This window comes from Saccostrea echinata, unplaced genomic scaffold (genome assembly GCF_033153115.1).
Source record: "Saccostrea echinata isolate AGI-Se365-2 ecotype Australia unplaced genomic scaffold, CSIRO_AGI_Sech_v1 ptg000012l, whole genome shotgun sequence".
Lineage (NCBI taxonomy): Eukaryota > Metazoa > Mollusca > Bivalvia > Ostreida > Ostreidae > Saccostrea > Saccostrea echinata.
Window position 1 is genome coordinate 22,213,751 of NW_026889761.1, and position 14,323 is coordinate 22,228,073.

General features: G+C 32.3%; 2 protein-coding genes across 2 annotated transcripts; both read right to left on the minus strand.

The window, feature by feature from the left end:
• Window positions 1–1,045: 1,045 nt before the first annotated feature.
• On the minus strand, window positions 1,046–5,216 carry LOC133185549 (adhesion G-protein coupled receptor D1-like). Its single transcript, XM_061320846.1, has 14 exons — window positions 5,137–5,216; window positions 4,979–5,028; window positions 4,410–4,530; window positions 3,950–4,053; window positions 3,757–3,871; window positions 3,434–3,617; window positions 3,232–3,307; window positions 3,082–3,148; window positions 2,821–2,906; window positions 2,522–2,648; window positions 2,376–2,417; window positions 1,947–2,072; window positions 1,499–1,552; window positions 1,046–1,292 (listed from the first exon to the last, which is right to left on the minus strand). Exons 5-14 carry the CDS (start codon window positions 3,844–3,846, stop codon window positions 1,248–1,250), a joined length of 897 nt encoding a protein of 298 aa, XP_061176830.1. The 5' UTR covers window positions 3,847–3,871; window positions 3,950–4,053; window positions 4,410–4,530; window positions 4,979–5,028; window positions 5,137–5,216; the 3' UTR covers window positions 1,046–1,247.
• A 527-nt stretch (window positions 5,217–5,743) lies between these two features.
• On the minus strand, window positions 5,744–10,594 carry LOC133185138 (uncharacterized). The gene is made up of 7 exons (XM_061320197.1): window positions 10,537–10,594; window positions 7,698–7,778; window positions 7,345–7,413; window positions 7,025–7,107; window positions 6,129–6,317; window positions 5,973–6,047; window positions 5,744–5,869 (listed from the first exon to the last, which is right to left on the minus strand). Exons 1-7 carry the CDS (start codon window positions 10,592–10,594, stop codon window positions 5,744–5,746), a joined length of 681 nt encoding a protein of 226 aa, XP_061176181.1.
• Window positions 10,595–14,323: the final 3,729 nt, after the last annotated feature.

Sequence of the window (14,323 nt, forward strand, 5' to 3'; positions counted from 1 at the left end):
GTGCACCAGTCTTGCAAAAGATTAGAACATTCACTGCACAGTTTCACAAAGCACTCTTCCCTTGTGGACATTGCGACTCGAGTTTTCGTTAGAAAATGGCGAATCTTGAAGCAGAACAACTTCCTTGTTTTGTATCGATGGTTCAAGTAACTTAATACATTTCAAAACAGTAATTATTCTATTTTTGTCGGCTATTCAGTTCAGCCAATGTCATATGATTCCAAATAATGTGGGTCTTGACAATCTCTGTTTACACACACTGTGCAATAGAAATATAATCAGTAAGTCGCTTTTTGTAAACCTATATTTATCTGAATGAAAAAGGTGAGGATAACGAACAGTGATCAATGTCATAAACCTAGTAAAGCATATGAATCGTAAACAGAACAAAAACACGGATCCCTGAAAACACCAGAGGTAAGATCAGGTGCCTAGGAGAAGAACGCATCCCCTGTGACCGGTCACACCTGGCCGAGAGCACTCTGTATTTATCAGTTAAACGGAGATACTATTTTCCTTTTAAGTCAAGCAGCGGTAATATGTTTAATTATTTATCTTAATCTCTGCAAAGTATGCAAAGAAATTCCACTGTTAAAGTTAAAATATTTGACTTCAAACGTATTTTTCCAACAAGTACAGCGGGTTTGACCAGTCGACATGGGATGCTTACTCCTCCTGAACACCTGATCCAACTTGTAGTGTTTCCATTGGACCGTGTGCTTTTGATATAGATAACAAAAGAAAACAGCATTAAAGGAATAAACTTTAATAAATATAAACTAAGAGGAATTACTCTTTATTTGAATTCCATAATGAATATACAAAACAGTTAACATTAAATGATCATCAGAACATTATCTTGATAGCAGTAGTCTACACTGGAATGCATTGATACATAAAGTACTGATTAGGAACTACATATACATTGTATTAGTTTTATTAAGATGGTGAACTTGTGGCTAAAATGAAGGATAGCAACCAAATGCAGAATTACTAATCGATTAAAAAAAACTTCGTACAAATCGATTATTGTTGAATCCTTTTAATAAACATAAATAATGGAAATATTGTCTTAAATAAATATGAATTCTGAAATTTGGGTCATATTAATAGCATTAAAACAGTTAGGTATCACCAACATATAATGCACTCAAGCAGAAAAGAGATGATAAAATAATGATAAATTGGGCGCTGTCATTTATACTTCATTACTTCAACAGTTTTCTTTATCTGATCGTCATGCATTGTCAAAGAGCTGTATTGACACTTTCTCTTCCCATGAAAGAAATCCCCTGAAAAGTCAATGTTTAATATTTAGAAATTAAATTATTCACTCAAACTCGTACCTTAACTACGTTAGAAGTGTATCATTTGAACATTTCTTTTTGTTTCCGTATTTCTTAATTTGAAGGTCAATCTGAGGAAAAAGGACAATTGCTTATATCACTATAGATATTCCTTGTGGTTAATTTATAATGGTTAATTACATAGAAAATACCTCGATGAGATTCCCTTTTCTAACTTCATTGACTGACTCTCCTCCAGGTTGAATCTTCAATTTAACAGAAAAAAACATTCTTATTCCTTATTTTATTTTATTCTTATTCCTTATTTTATGGTATTTGCTCAATCCTATTACTACTTAAAGCATATCTTTGTTTCAGTGCACTTATGACGGACAAGATACACATAAAGGATCTCTTTGTTTTAGGAATATCATTTAAAAATAAACAAATAGATAAATGATACGTAAAGTTGCATATTTCAAAATAGAATATTGCTAGATTATTGTCATATCTGGATGAAATATTTTGTTGGTATTCGTTTATTTGTTAGGTATGTGCTTGTCTTTAATAAGAATAAAATTAGCATGACTCATGAATATACATAGAACGAAAATCAATTTAAACAACATTTTTATCTCTTGTATGTACAAGGAAACTCACTCTAGACACTGATGAAAACTCCTTCGTGTTCATGGACAGCGGATTGCTGCTAAGTAATGCATAAAGCCTACTTCTCCAATTTTCTGAATCTTTTTTGTGTATGCTCCCACTAAGCAACTTTCTAATCTGTAGCATGACGTTAAAATTTTACTCATCAATTTATAGGGTATATCCGGGTAATTCCGGACAAATTGTTCGAAAGGAAAATCAATGCGAAACTGACTGATAAGTAGCCTAGTCTCAAATGAAATGAAATAAAACCTCAAAGCAGGTTCAAGTAGAAGTTTAAAAAAAACACACATCGTTCTGAGTCTTCATAGTCAACAAAAATTGGTCTCTTTATTATTTGACCTTGCAATTAAGAAGTAATGAAAAATCGAAAAACAATTACAAACTCATTAAATTTTCTATGTTGTTTAGTGTCCCTACCTTTTTGTTCAGGAGGCATTTGGAGATGAAAATGAAAAGACCCTTGAAAGGAAATAAGAGTATCAAATCATTATTTCTTACATACATATGTAATCCGTGACATGATGATAAATGTATCCAAACAATATTAAAAAATAACCAAATACCTGAAAGGAGTTCAACAGAGAGAATATATACTGAAACACGACCACATCATCATTAATGGACAATAGACCAAAGAGCCAGGTCACTCCAAGAACAGGTAAAAGGGTACAGATGGACCTTATTCCGGCCCTGAAATGATTCAAGACAGTTTGTAATTTATTGATTGTTTGTTTGTCTACTTTAAAAATGGGTTAATTTCATGAAGATATGCCATGAACTTGGCATATCTTTATTGAAATTCATGTTTCCTTGCTTTGATTTCTATCATTTTAGCACGCCTACTATATCCAGTCTGTCTTACAGTGTTCTTTTCTTCATTTTGCCTTGTGATGAAAATGCGGTTGAACAAAGCGTCACGACGAGACTGATTACAATAACAATATTGATCTGAAAATTTTAAAAAAAAAATCTTTGCCTTTGCTTTGCTAACACGTAAAATTTGTTCGCTACATCTCATCATATATATCATCATCAGTTAAAAATATTGTTTTTTTTTTATTTTGTTTCGATTAGCAGTGAGTATAATTGAAATAAATGAAGCATGAAAATGACGACTTCCTACCAAAATTGTGAAGGCTACGGGTCCAATAAAGCCAAACAAAGCGCCACTTTCAACCGATAACCAACAACTGTAAAATAGTACTTTAAAAACAATGTTTTCTTGGAGAAAAAAGGTAGTTTATATCAGAGTGTCATAAAGTAGTTTTGGTACCTGGTTTTTGAATGATAGTCTTTGCCCAATGAATATACGATTCCGAAAGTTACAGCAGTTATACACACTGGAGTGGCTAAAACAAACGTAAGGTTTTCCTCCTCATAATTATCATCACATTATGAATTTCAAAAATTGTCACAAATTAAACGCTGTTTTCAATTCTTATTTTAATTCACCAGATAGTAAATGTTGCACTCACAAATGACAACTCCCCACGTGACTTTACCGAAAGATTCATCATGACTTTGAAGTGTTGTTGCTTTGGAAAGTGATAATTTGACCAATGAGATGCTGCTGAAATAGTACCATCCAAGTGCCAGCATAAGAAAGAAAATGAATAGGAACAGATAATGCAACAATGCTGTAGTAATGGTGCACCCAATCTGAAACATTTAAAAAACCAATATTACACCCAATACTTCGACATGTAGCTCCGCCAAGGAAGAAAACCAAATAATTTGTTTAGAAGTAATTTAGAGAACATTTCAGCCAATTTCCTAAGAAGATCAATCAAACCCTTACGTTATACTGGATTTTATCAACTCCTATTAGAAATATTGTGTAAGCCAAGGCGAGACTTAAGCAGAGAAGCACAGTGATCTTATTTATCATTCGGTTGAGGTGGCCCGTAATAGATCTGTAAGAGAAGACAATTGTAGTTCACTCTGAAATATATCATGATTTATTATTTAAATAACACGCTAAAAAAACTTACTTCCAAAAAAAGATGTAAATAATGGCCGTCAGGAAAGACAGACACACTGATATCGAGCAACCAATTATAGATATCAAGCTCAATGCCTCATCTTCGCCTTGAATCTATTAGGGAGAAAGGGATATCCTACTTAATGATAATGAAATCATTTATCTTCATTGGGGTTAATTTTTGTTGTTGTCATGGTATGAAAAGTTCAACGACGTCATGTCCTCCAGTGCTTAAATTGTAATGCAAAACAATGCTACATTTGTTCAAGCACGAAATTAAATCCCCGTGAACCAATGTTTTTTTTTCCTCAAACCAAGGAAGTTTGAACACACGAAAATAAGTTGTCCAGTATTCAAAAACAAGTAAATATGTAGATATATATATTCTTTATATATATAGGAGATACTGAAAAAATAATTGTTACAATGAAGTTTCATTATTGATTTTCCAAAGAGATTTTAATGAATACCTTTGAATATGGTCGCAGCAGTACTGCAAAATTAGTCAGATGGTTGCATTCACAATAAAAATAAAGATGATCTGAAGATTGTAATTTGCATCCCTTCGTTGACCACTCACCATCTCTGTCACTGTGATAGAAATGTTACTTATTTTATAGGACATACTTTAATAGTTCATTGTTTAAAAAAAATGTTTATAATCAGCATTGACCTACTAGCTAGTATCAGAAAACAGTGGAATTTTTGGAATCTTCAATAAGAAATTAAAACAGACAAAAATATCCACTTTAATAATATTCAAGATATTAATTTGACAAATACAAAAATTAATTTTTTCACACTAAAAACTGTAACGCTGAAATTCTTTTTTTAACTTCCGCTACAATGATGCTAATTTAGGTATCATGGACTTATTTCTGAAAGTGCAAAGGTGGCATCAAATTACGATAAAAAGCATTAATCAGCAAGCAAAGGATTCAAGAAAATCAGTTTTGTTGTTATAACAAACAAATTCCTACCCTGGATGATGTATTGTTCAAAGTTTTAAAGAACTATACTTTAACAGATAGATACTAACTTGATTTGAAAATCCCAAAATACGCATTCACTGATGGAACTCTGAAAATCCTAAATCAAGGAGATAAAAAAAGTCAAAGTGGAATGAAATATTGCTTTTAATAAAAAATTGATGTTTCCTTAACTTAACATAATATGTGTTATAAATATGAGACTTACTTTATGTTTTAAGAATTTTAAATGCAGAGGAGGGTGTAATGTTCCTTCTAGTAAAGGATCATTAAGTGTTAATGACAAAATATCAGAAGAAATACTCCCTGCTGAATTTTCTTTATTTCTGAAAAGTGAAAAAATATAATTCCATAAAACAATTTGTCCCTCTGAAAACACTGGTTGTTTGCAAAAATCAATATGTCAGCTTATCTAGAAATTCTTACCTCTTGTTGTTGTTAATGATGTTTCCTATTGTTTTATATTTCACTGCAAGGTAAGGTATATCTATTGTTCGAAGAAATAAATGTGTGACCTTTTGATTTGAATTCCAAAAAAAAAAAAAAAAAAAAAAAAAAAAAAAAAAAAAAAAAAATGGAATGAATGATAAAGATAGTAAAGCAAAAATATTACTTTGATTAGAACCTTGAGTCTGTACTGGAAGCAATATCGATGAACCCAAAATGTTTTCATTTTCAGGAAAAGTTACGTTTCGATCTGCAGGAATTTTTGCAGCTGTAAAAACTAAAAGAATATAAATATCATTTTCATATTTCAAGCCTGAACAAGAAGACAAAATTAGAAAAGCGAATAAAAATAAATGCGGCTACTTTATTTAATATTCAGTACCTATATTATTTGTAGAGTTAAAAGTGATGCTTTTCTTGTTCTCGATGGTCTTTAAGACATACATGCCAAATTTGTCTACTGTTTTGAAAATCTTATTCACTCTTGCACTTGCCTGTGAAATGAATATAAAACTAATGAAGTCTAATATTACACAATGTAGTGGTGTTTCAAAAATCTATCAAATCCTCATTTAACATGATCAAATTAAATACAACCTCTTTTGTGGACGTGTTATTCCATGCGGCAGTATGATTTACTTCTAGAAGATTGTCAATTGTTGTCATAATCACCTGGAAAAACAAAATCATCTGTGAAAGATCTACCTTACAAATGAGTGAATGAATAAAAAATGATAAGTGAAATAAACATACCGTCCTTGGAAGTGAAACATTGGATGTCTGGGAGACATTCAATATTTTATCGAGCATGTCTATGGAGCTGTCTAAATCTTCTGGAGTTTGTTCTTTGTTTATTGAAATATCTTGTAATTTGAGTAGCGCATGATCAATCATTACCTCCATTTCTGTGTTTGATAAATTTCCCCGAAGAACGGAATCAACCTGGTTAAGAATTATTTTAAAATTTAAGCTGTCGTTAGACTTCTGTTTCTCTTAGTTGCATGATATTAACCGGTGAAAAATAAAAATAGGACATCCAATGTTTCGGATGAATATAATTTTGATCGGACGAGTTTAGATAAAATCATATATAACCACAGCCCTGGGAAATTCTATATATCATATGTTTCACACATACTACATGTAGTAGCTGGCACATTTTATATATGAATCCCTTTATTTAACTTCATCACTTTTTTCGCAAAACCAATCTTGACATAACAGATGTGGTTTATTAAACATCCAATGTGGGATATCCACTAAATAAAGAATTAAACTTGTGATAATATGGAAATCCCAGAGGATTGTTGTTGGATACGATTTTTATCCGACGAATTGTGGGTTTTATATCTCCGAGCCTTGGTGGGGATATTAAACATACATGAAGATGGATTATCATATCCACCACTAACCATGGGAGATTCTTTTATCACATATTTTATACAAAGCTAGGGCATATTTATTATCATTTCTTCATACCAAACCCCTTCATTTTACTTCAACAATTTCATCCAAAACCCATTGCCACGTTATAACTGTGGGATATATAAACAATATCATTAGACCGATATCCACTGTATAATGGATTAAATGTGATACCACAGTAATTAAGCAAACGGTTTTGCTACATAGGATTCAGCATCCCATACCATTTCCTTTACGTTTTCAATAATTGGCACACAATCCATCTGTAGGTTTCTAAGAGACATGTCGTCACAATATGGAGATGTACCTAAACAAGAAAACATCAATTAAAAACAAATATGATTACTCTTAGATAATATGTCGATGTATGATTTTGCTTGAAGGAAACACTGTCAGTTATTTCATTAAAGAAAACGCATGTACCTAACGGTTGTGTTATCTTTGTTCAGTATACACAAGTATTTAGATTATCAGCAAACTGAGAACATTCATGCAGATTAGGATTAGATTTAAGAATACAAGAAAATTAAATGACTGTCATTACCATTAGTGTTGACAAATGTCTCCTCTGGAAATGTTGTTGATTGTTCACTTGTGAGTGAGGAAATGGATACTGTGGTGAATAATGTCTTTGTTAACAAGTGCATTAATTTCCTCACATTATTCAAAACTGATGACCAATTTATATTCAAGCAGTACCAGTCATACTTTTAAAATATAGAACACAGCATAAAAAGAAGACAATCTTTGTATCTTTAATCTAAACCCTATACTTAATGACAATTCTAAAACATATTAAAAAGTCAATAAGATTAGATCCGGGGGTAAATTATGATTTTTTTTTTGCACTAAAAGCTATCACATTACTATAGAAAATATAGTTATCATATACATTACCATAGGATTTTACAGATGATTCTTCGTACAGTGTTTGAATACTGGTGTCTAATAAAGTTGATTCTGTCGTCAAAGAATTCACTTAAAAACAAAACAAAGGTAAAAAAGATCAGAAAGATAAAACTTAGACTCCCTTACTTATGTAGCAGTACATCCTTATCACCTGCATATGGAGTTTATATCTCCTAATTAATTAGATACACAAGAGCATGCTGTACGTACGAACAATTTCTAAAACGAGGCAAGCTATTGAAAAAAAAAAATGAAACAAAGATATCAACAGTCTCGTTTGAAATCATCATTTTGCAAGTTTTATGGTCAATACAATGACCTTGTCAGCAAATATAACCTATCATTAAGTCAAATACTGACGTTTTTCATTCTAATTGTTAGGCCATTATTAACACTCTGAATTGTCCACAGATTTCCCAGCTTTTTTTTCCTGATCATGACAAGGAGCACACGGTGGTTGTGACAGGTCGGCAGGGGATGCTCATTCCTCCATGACACCTGATCCCGCCTCTGAGGTTTTTAGAGGTCCGTAATTGCTCTGCTCCAAATTTGTATTGTTTCTATGGACTTTTGAGATTGACTACAGTTCGTTATCTTCATATTTTCTTTCTAGCTTGCATCTTACATAGTCTTTATTTTATTGGAAAAATTAGTAAGTTATATCATTGCTTATGGTATGTTGTTCTAAGAATATCTTTTTTTTCTTTTCGATTTTTGTGATTTAATAAGACCCCCACCCCAACTTAGCTTGGTGCTTTACCATCATCATAGCCTTTATTTTATTGAAAAAAATAGTAAGTTATATCATTGATTATGGTATGTTTTTCTAAGAATATCTTACTGTTCACGGTAGCTCAGTCGGTAGAGCGCTCGCTCCGTGATCGGGAGGTCGTGAGTTCGAATCTCGGCCGCGACAGACCTAAGTCGATAAAAAATAGGTAGCAACTGTTCCTTCGCCATGCGCTCGGCACTTTGAAGTGAAAATTGCGGGTCCTTCGGATGAGACCTTAAAAACCGAGGCCCCGGGTCACGGCAGGCGTTGGCACGATAAAGATCCCTCACTGCTCAATGGCCCTGAGTGCCGAGTAAAGGTCAAAATTTGAAGCCCTTCACCGGTATATGGTGACGTCTCTATATGAGTGAAAAATTCTCGAATGGGACGTAAAACAACATACAATCAATCAATCAATCTAAGAATATCTTTTTCTTTTCAATTTTTGTGATTTAATAAGACCCCCACCCCAACTTAGCTTGATGCTTTACCATCATCAAAGATTTAAGAATTAAAAAAAAAAAACAATAATATAAACCCAAACAAGTTTGTAAATTTATACTACAAGAAAGCTATTTCTGCATACTTATGTATACGTAACTTTTGCAAATTAAGAAAAAAATATTTTGTTTATTACAAGGAAAATATTAATTCTCTCATGATAACGATACCAACATGTACTTTGACAAACAAAACCACCAAGTACATCACAAGGGATGTCGTTCCAATAATGAATTCCATCAATCAACTTGAAGTGTAAGCAATTTTCTCTTCCTCCAGAATTATTCGGTTCACCTGCAGAAGAGGGACATACTTATTGTATCATATGATAACCATGGAGAATAAAAAGAAATGTTACGGTGGGCCCAAAGTCAGCGGGATCCTAAAGTGAGCGGCATAACTTCTGAGCTGGTGTATTTTGTTATATTGTGAGATCTGATTGTATCAATATATGTATTGTGTTTGTTAATTCAGTATGTAACTAAAAATATAAGGAAAAATGCGTTTGAGTTTTACAATATTTATATAACTATGAAAATGCCGTTATTTCTGCAAAGCGAATAAATTTTAAGTGAAAATTTTAAACGAAATAGAATGTGCTGGGGTAAAGTGACAAAAAAAAAAAAAAAACAGAAACCGGACAAAAGTTTAACATCCGTACATAAAAGGTAAATGCTTGTCATTTGTTGATCACTATACGACCATCAAAAGTAAAAATATTCCCAGGTAAAATATTCTATAAATATGCCCCTCTGTTTATTTTCATAATTTACATATCATTTGTATGTTCTGTGAATTATCAGTGTAGATACTTTTGTTTAGCATTATACCCCTGATAAGGGCTGTACTTTATCTTTTCGTACATGTCAAATATAAGAATGTCATTAATATTGGGAAAAATATATTATTATTTATTTTAGCAAAGTTTTGGTAATATTTTGATAACTGATAGGAACCTTTAAATAATACAGCATTCATTTTATTTTAATTGGTCTCATATAGAAGTTATTATTGATTGTTTATTAGCACCGAGATAGGTTCTTAGATTTTATTGGTTCTGATTCTAAATAATCTCATGTTGTAAAAAAAAAAATACCGTAAAATTTAAGTGGTCCATAATGTATACGGAGGAATATCTATCTATCAAAAGAGATAATACTAAAATTGATGTATTTAAATTTGATTCATAATTCTTTCTATTTAGATTTGCAATGTTTTTCTACTTAAAAAAACTTGGTTTCAATTCCATATTTGTATAAATTTGCACTTTTATGACTGCACTATGAGGCTATTTAGAGGGTCTACATATAATATTAAAATTTCGCATGTGAGTTGAGGCTAGGTATAAGTGTTTCTATGCAAATGAGCTAATAAAATACATAAGAGGTTTATTACATATAATTATTCAGAGAACATTTTGATTTATTATACCTCTGTGAATTTTTTCTATATAAAAATATGACGAATAAACATGCTATTTTCTCCAAACAGCCCCTACCGTGGAATAGTTTTTGTGCTATTTGCCCATGGTGAAATAGTCATTAAACTATTCACCGGCAGCATTCTGTTTCCCTCGCTTTTTATCTCGGAACTCTTCTGGTTTTATCCACATTGTGACGTAACACAAGTAAAGACTGCTTCGGTATAATAAAACACCTATTTACTGACTATTCGGACAATAGCAAGTTTATCGTCCCCCTCGACAGCAACTATTTCCCTCGGCTGCGCCTCGGGAAATAGTTGCTGTCTTGGGGAACGATAAACTTGCTATTGTCCTCATAGCCAGTAAATAGGTGTATATTATTTGTTTGTTTGTTTGTATGTTGTTTAACGTCCCTCTCGAGAATTTTTCACTCATATTGAGACGCCACCACTTGCCGGTGGAGAGCTGCAAATTTTGTCCTATACTCGGCACTTACGGCCATTGAGAAGTGCGGGATCTTTTTCGTGCGAGCACCTACTGCGACACGGGACCTCGGTTTATACGGTCTCATCCGAAGGACCGGTCTCCACGTCCCACAGTGGGATTCGAACCCGCGACGTAAGGATCAACTCCTTACTCCGCGACTCTAGAGCAGACGCTCTAACCACTCATTTTGATTTACTTATTCATACTTCTTATCCACGATGTGTTATAGCCAGTACATATTATGACGTCATATGATGACTTCATGTTCTTACCTACTGGCGATAATAAAACACAACAACAAAACAGCTTCGGCGCAAGGGATTACCCTATTTAATTTTACATGAAATTTATAATATGCTAAAAAGAATATCCTATAGATTAATAAAATTGCTGCTCAAATCCTAGACATTTTCTCATTTGATCAGAATTAGAGGAAACTTATGCCGAACTGTACATTTTTTACCCTGATTCAACTTAAAACTTTATTAATAGTAATTAAACAACAAAGCTCTTAATATTTGTGCAGCAATATCAGCAATCCTTGGAATATTTTGCTTCTAACTAAACCTTGTTTCAGTGAAATAAAATAGAGCATGTCCTTGCCAAGGAATTTTTGCTGATGTCCTTTTTAATCTTGTGTAGTAAAGAACAATGACGTCATAATATGACGTCATAATGTGTACTGGCTATCTCACGTCGTGGGTACCAAGTAAGTATTAGACAAGAAGTTTTAACTTTCTCTGTATATTAGATATAGTCCTTAGGCATTTTAATTAGTTTATTTGCATAGAAATGTCTATACCTAGCCTTAACTCACTTGTGTTGTCCAAAAATGTTAGAATTGGAAGTGATGCAATTATAAATGGTTGTAAAATTGTATCATATCATTGCTATTTATTATTATTAGATGTAGTTGATACAAAATTTGAATGCCGATAATGAACTATTAAAGATTCGAAAAATCGATTGCATATATTATGAAACATGCTCATCTATTTTAGGTAGGTCTTCAATAGTAGTACTGTATTGAAAACATTTAGTTATCATTAATAGATTTGTTGTAATAGTAAGCCTTTTAAGTGATATTGCATTAGTAGCAGTGACGTGTATATACTTCATTCCACGCCCATTAACTTAAAAGTATATAAATAAATAGATTTTCAAAGTAAATTGCTTTGATTTTGTGCTTAGATCAGCCAGTCAAATATTTTATAGTAGAGAACATGTGATAAAAGAAGGGAGGAACCTGTCAATATGTGATTTATTATTATATATTTGTTTGGCCTTTCTAATTCCACAAGATAATATTCTAATGGTTCAAAAATATGCCAAGTATGTCTTAAATTTTGTTTCCTGCTTCACAAAAAATACGGAAAATATTGCAATCTTCTTATAAAATTTCCTTTTTATTATCCACTGTCCACATGTCAAAATACTTATTTTAATATTGTAAAAGATTAAGATAACGAACAGTTATCAATCAATCAATCAATCAAAAAAAAAAAAAAAAAAAAAAAAAAAAAAAAAATTACAAACAATACAAGTCTGTGAACAGGGCATAGAACACGAATTCGAGCATTTTTGTTGACAGTGTATGAGCTTTCTCAGTTACATCTTTGAAAGTTGATACATTCTGTTCATAATGGTAAGTTGATTAGTAGAAGGCAGCAAATTGTTGATATATGAAACTGTCCTTGTCTGAGTATGACAAAATTTAATTACAGTAAACTTCTTTTATAACGTACTCGGTTATAAAGTATCTCCGGTTGTAAAGAAGCTATTCCTTAGTCTCGGCAAAGTGTCTATATATTTCACTGGAAAAAACACCGCTTACAACGTATTTGTATATAACGTAGTATCGCTTATAAACTATAAGAAGTTTGGTCCCGTTACATAATTACACCTCTTATAACGTATTCTATCACCCGGTTTCACACCTTTTCTATCAGCTCAGTGACTGCGGATTAGTCGCGGTTCGTTGACTCCATAGCTTCTCTGTAATGAGTGTTTTTTTAACGAGGTTTCTTTGTTGTTTCAGGTAGATGTATTTATAATAAATTGTTTGAATAAAGTTCATCGAGTAGATATACTCATAATACATGATAATAAATTGTTTGAATAAAAATTAATCTTTGAGTCAGGTAATAGCAATATAACCGAAAATGATATAATTAAACTAGTGAAAGAAAAATACATTGATTCAATATCAGTAGACTGCGACGACAGCGAGGACGACGAGGCCGTGCCTGACACGTGCATACCATCCACCTACCCAGACGATCTAAATGTTGTCAGACCAAACAGACAAACAATACGGACTTTTTTAAAATGATCTCACGATCAAAAATATTATTTGAAATAATTTATTTATATAAAATATTATTGAATATTAATCTTTCTTAATAGAAGAAATGAAACCAAATAACCTGTAAATCATTTATTTACATACTCTACATACTTTAAAATATTATTAACACACTAGCGGTTTGAAAGGTGTTTACGGTAAAGGTGTACTGAATATACTTCCGGTCTCCGTTTATAACGTACACCGGATATAACGTAGGATTTATTACAGTCCCTTGAGATACGTTATAAAAGATGTTTACTGTATCAATATTTCGAAGATAATATACTGTATACGTTATCCGCGATTCGTCAGTTGAAATAAGTCTGCCACGATTAATTTTTGCGACTGAGGAAACATTCTCTACAAATACAAAGCAAAATAAGTGGTTCGCGGCTATATATATTCGCGAGTTCAAGTAAGTCGCGAAGCTCATAGATATTTCTCGCACGCAAAAAAAAGTTGATTTACAGTACATGTTTTGGTGGCATAAAGGGTAGGGCCATTTCTTGTAGTTATTTTATAGGAAAATGGCTTTCTCTTCTCCTATTTGATGATCCTCAGTCCAACTTTAAATACTTCAAAGGCTTGTTATTATTCTGGCTGCTTCTACTTGTATGTTTTCAAAAATCCCAGATAATGCCACCATATTATAGAAACGGTCGAACAACGACAAACTAAATTTTCATTTATGCACTTCTATCTAAGAAATGTTTCAACATTCTTAAAAGATTCAATCGAGAAGAAGCATTTTCATATATTTTATTTATATGAGATGACCATTTTTGGAAAAGAAGCTCAAGGTGAAAGTGTGTTTTAGATTCATTTAAACGCTACCATTAAAGCCAAAGTAGGCCGGGGGATAGTCATGTGAACTTCTTGAAAAGTTAAATTACAGGTTTGCTTGAACTGAAGTCCCCAGAATGATTGAAACCCATTTATTAATTCTATCTAGATACGATGTTAGGGAGATGGCTGCTGCATTGGTGTATCATCAGTTAACGTCATTGTATTGTTAAAAAATTGTGTTATAACATCAATATACAGTAGGAGTAGTAAGAAACGTAAAACAGAGCCTTGTTTTACAC

Bases quoted from the DNA above. Each gene is read 5' to 3' on its own strand.
- LOC133185549 (XM_061320846.1), bottom strand. From the start codon at position 3,846: ATGATAAATAAGATCACTGTGCTTCTCTGCTTAAGTCTCGCCTTGGCT. The intron at 3,149-3,231 runs GTACCAAAACTA...ACTATTTTACAG, and splicing joins GACTATCATTCAAAAACCAG to TTGTTGGTTATCGGTTGAAA. The intron at 2,073-2,375 runs GTAGGGACACTA...GTCATGCTACAG, and splicing joins AATGCCTCCTGAACAAAAAG to ATTAGAAAGTTGCTTAGTGG.
- LOC133185138 (XM_061320197.1), bottom strand. From the start codon at position 10,594: ATGTGGATAAAACCAGAAGAGTTCCGAGATAAAAAGCGAGGGAAACAG. The intron at 7,779-10,536 runs GTGAATAGTTTA...TTTGTTTTTAAG, and splicing joins AGGGAAACAGAATGCTGCCG to TGAATTCTTTGACGACAGAA. The intron at 5,870-5,972 runs GTTGTATTTAAT...TTCATTTCACAG, and splicing joins ATAACACGTCCACAAAAGAG to GCAAGTGCAAGAGTGAATAA.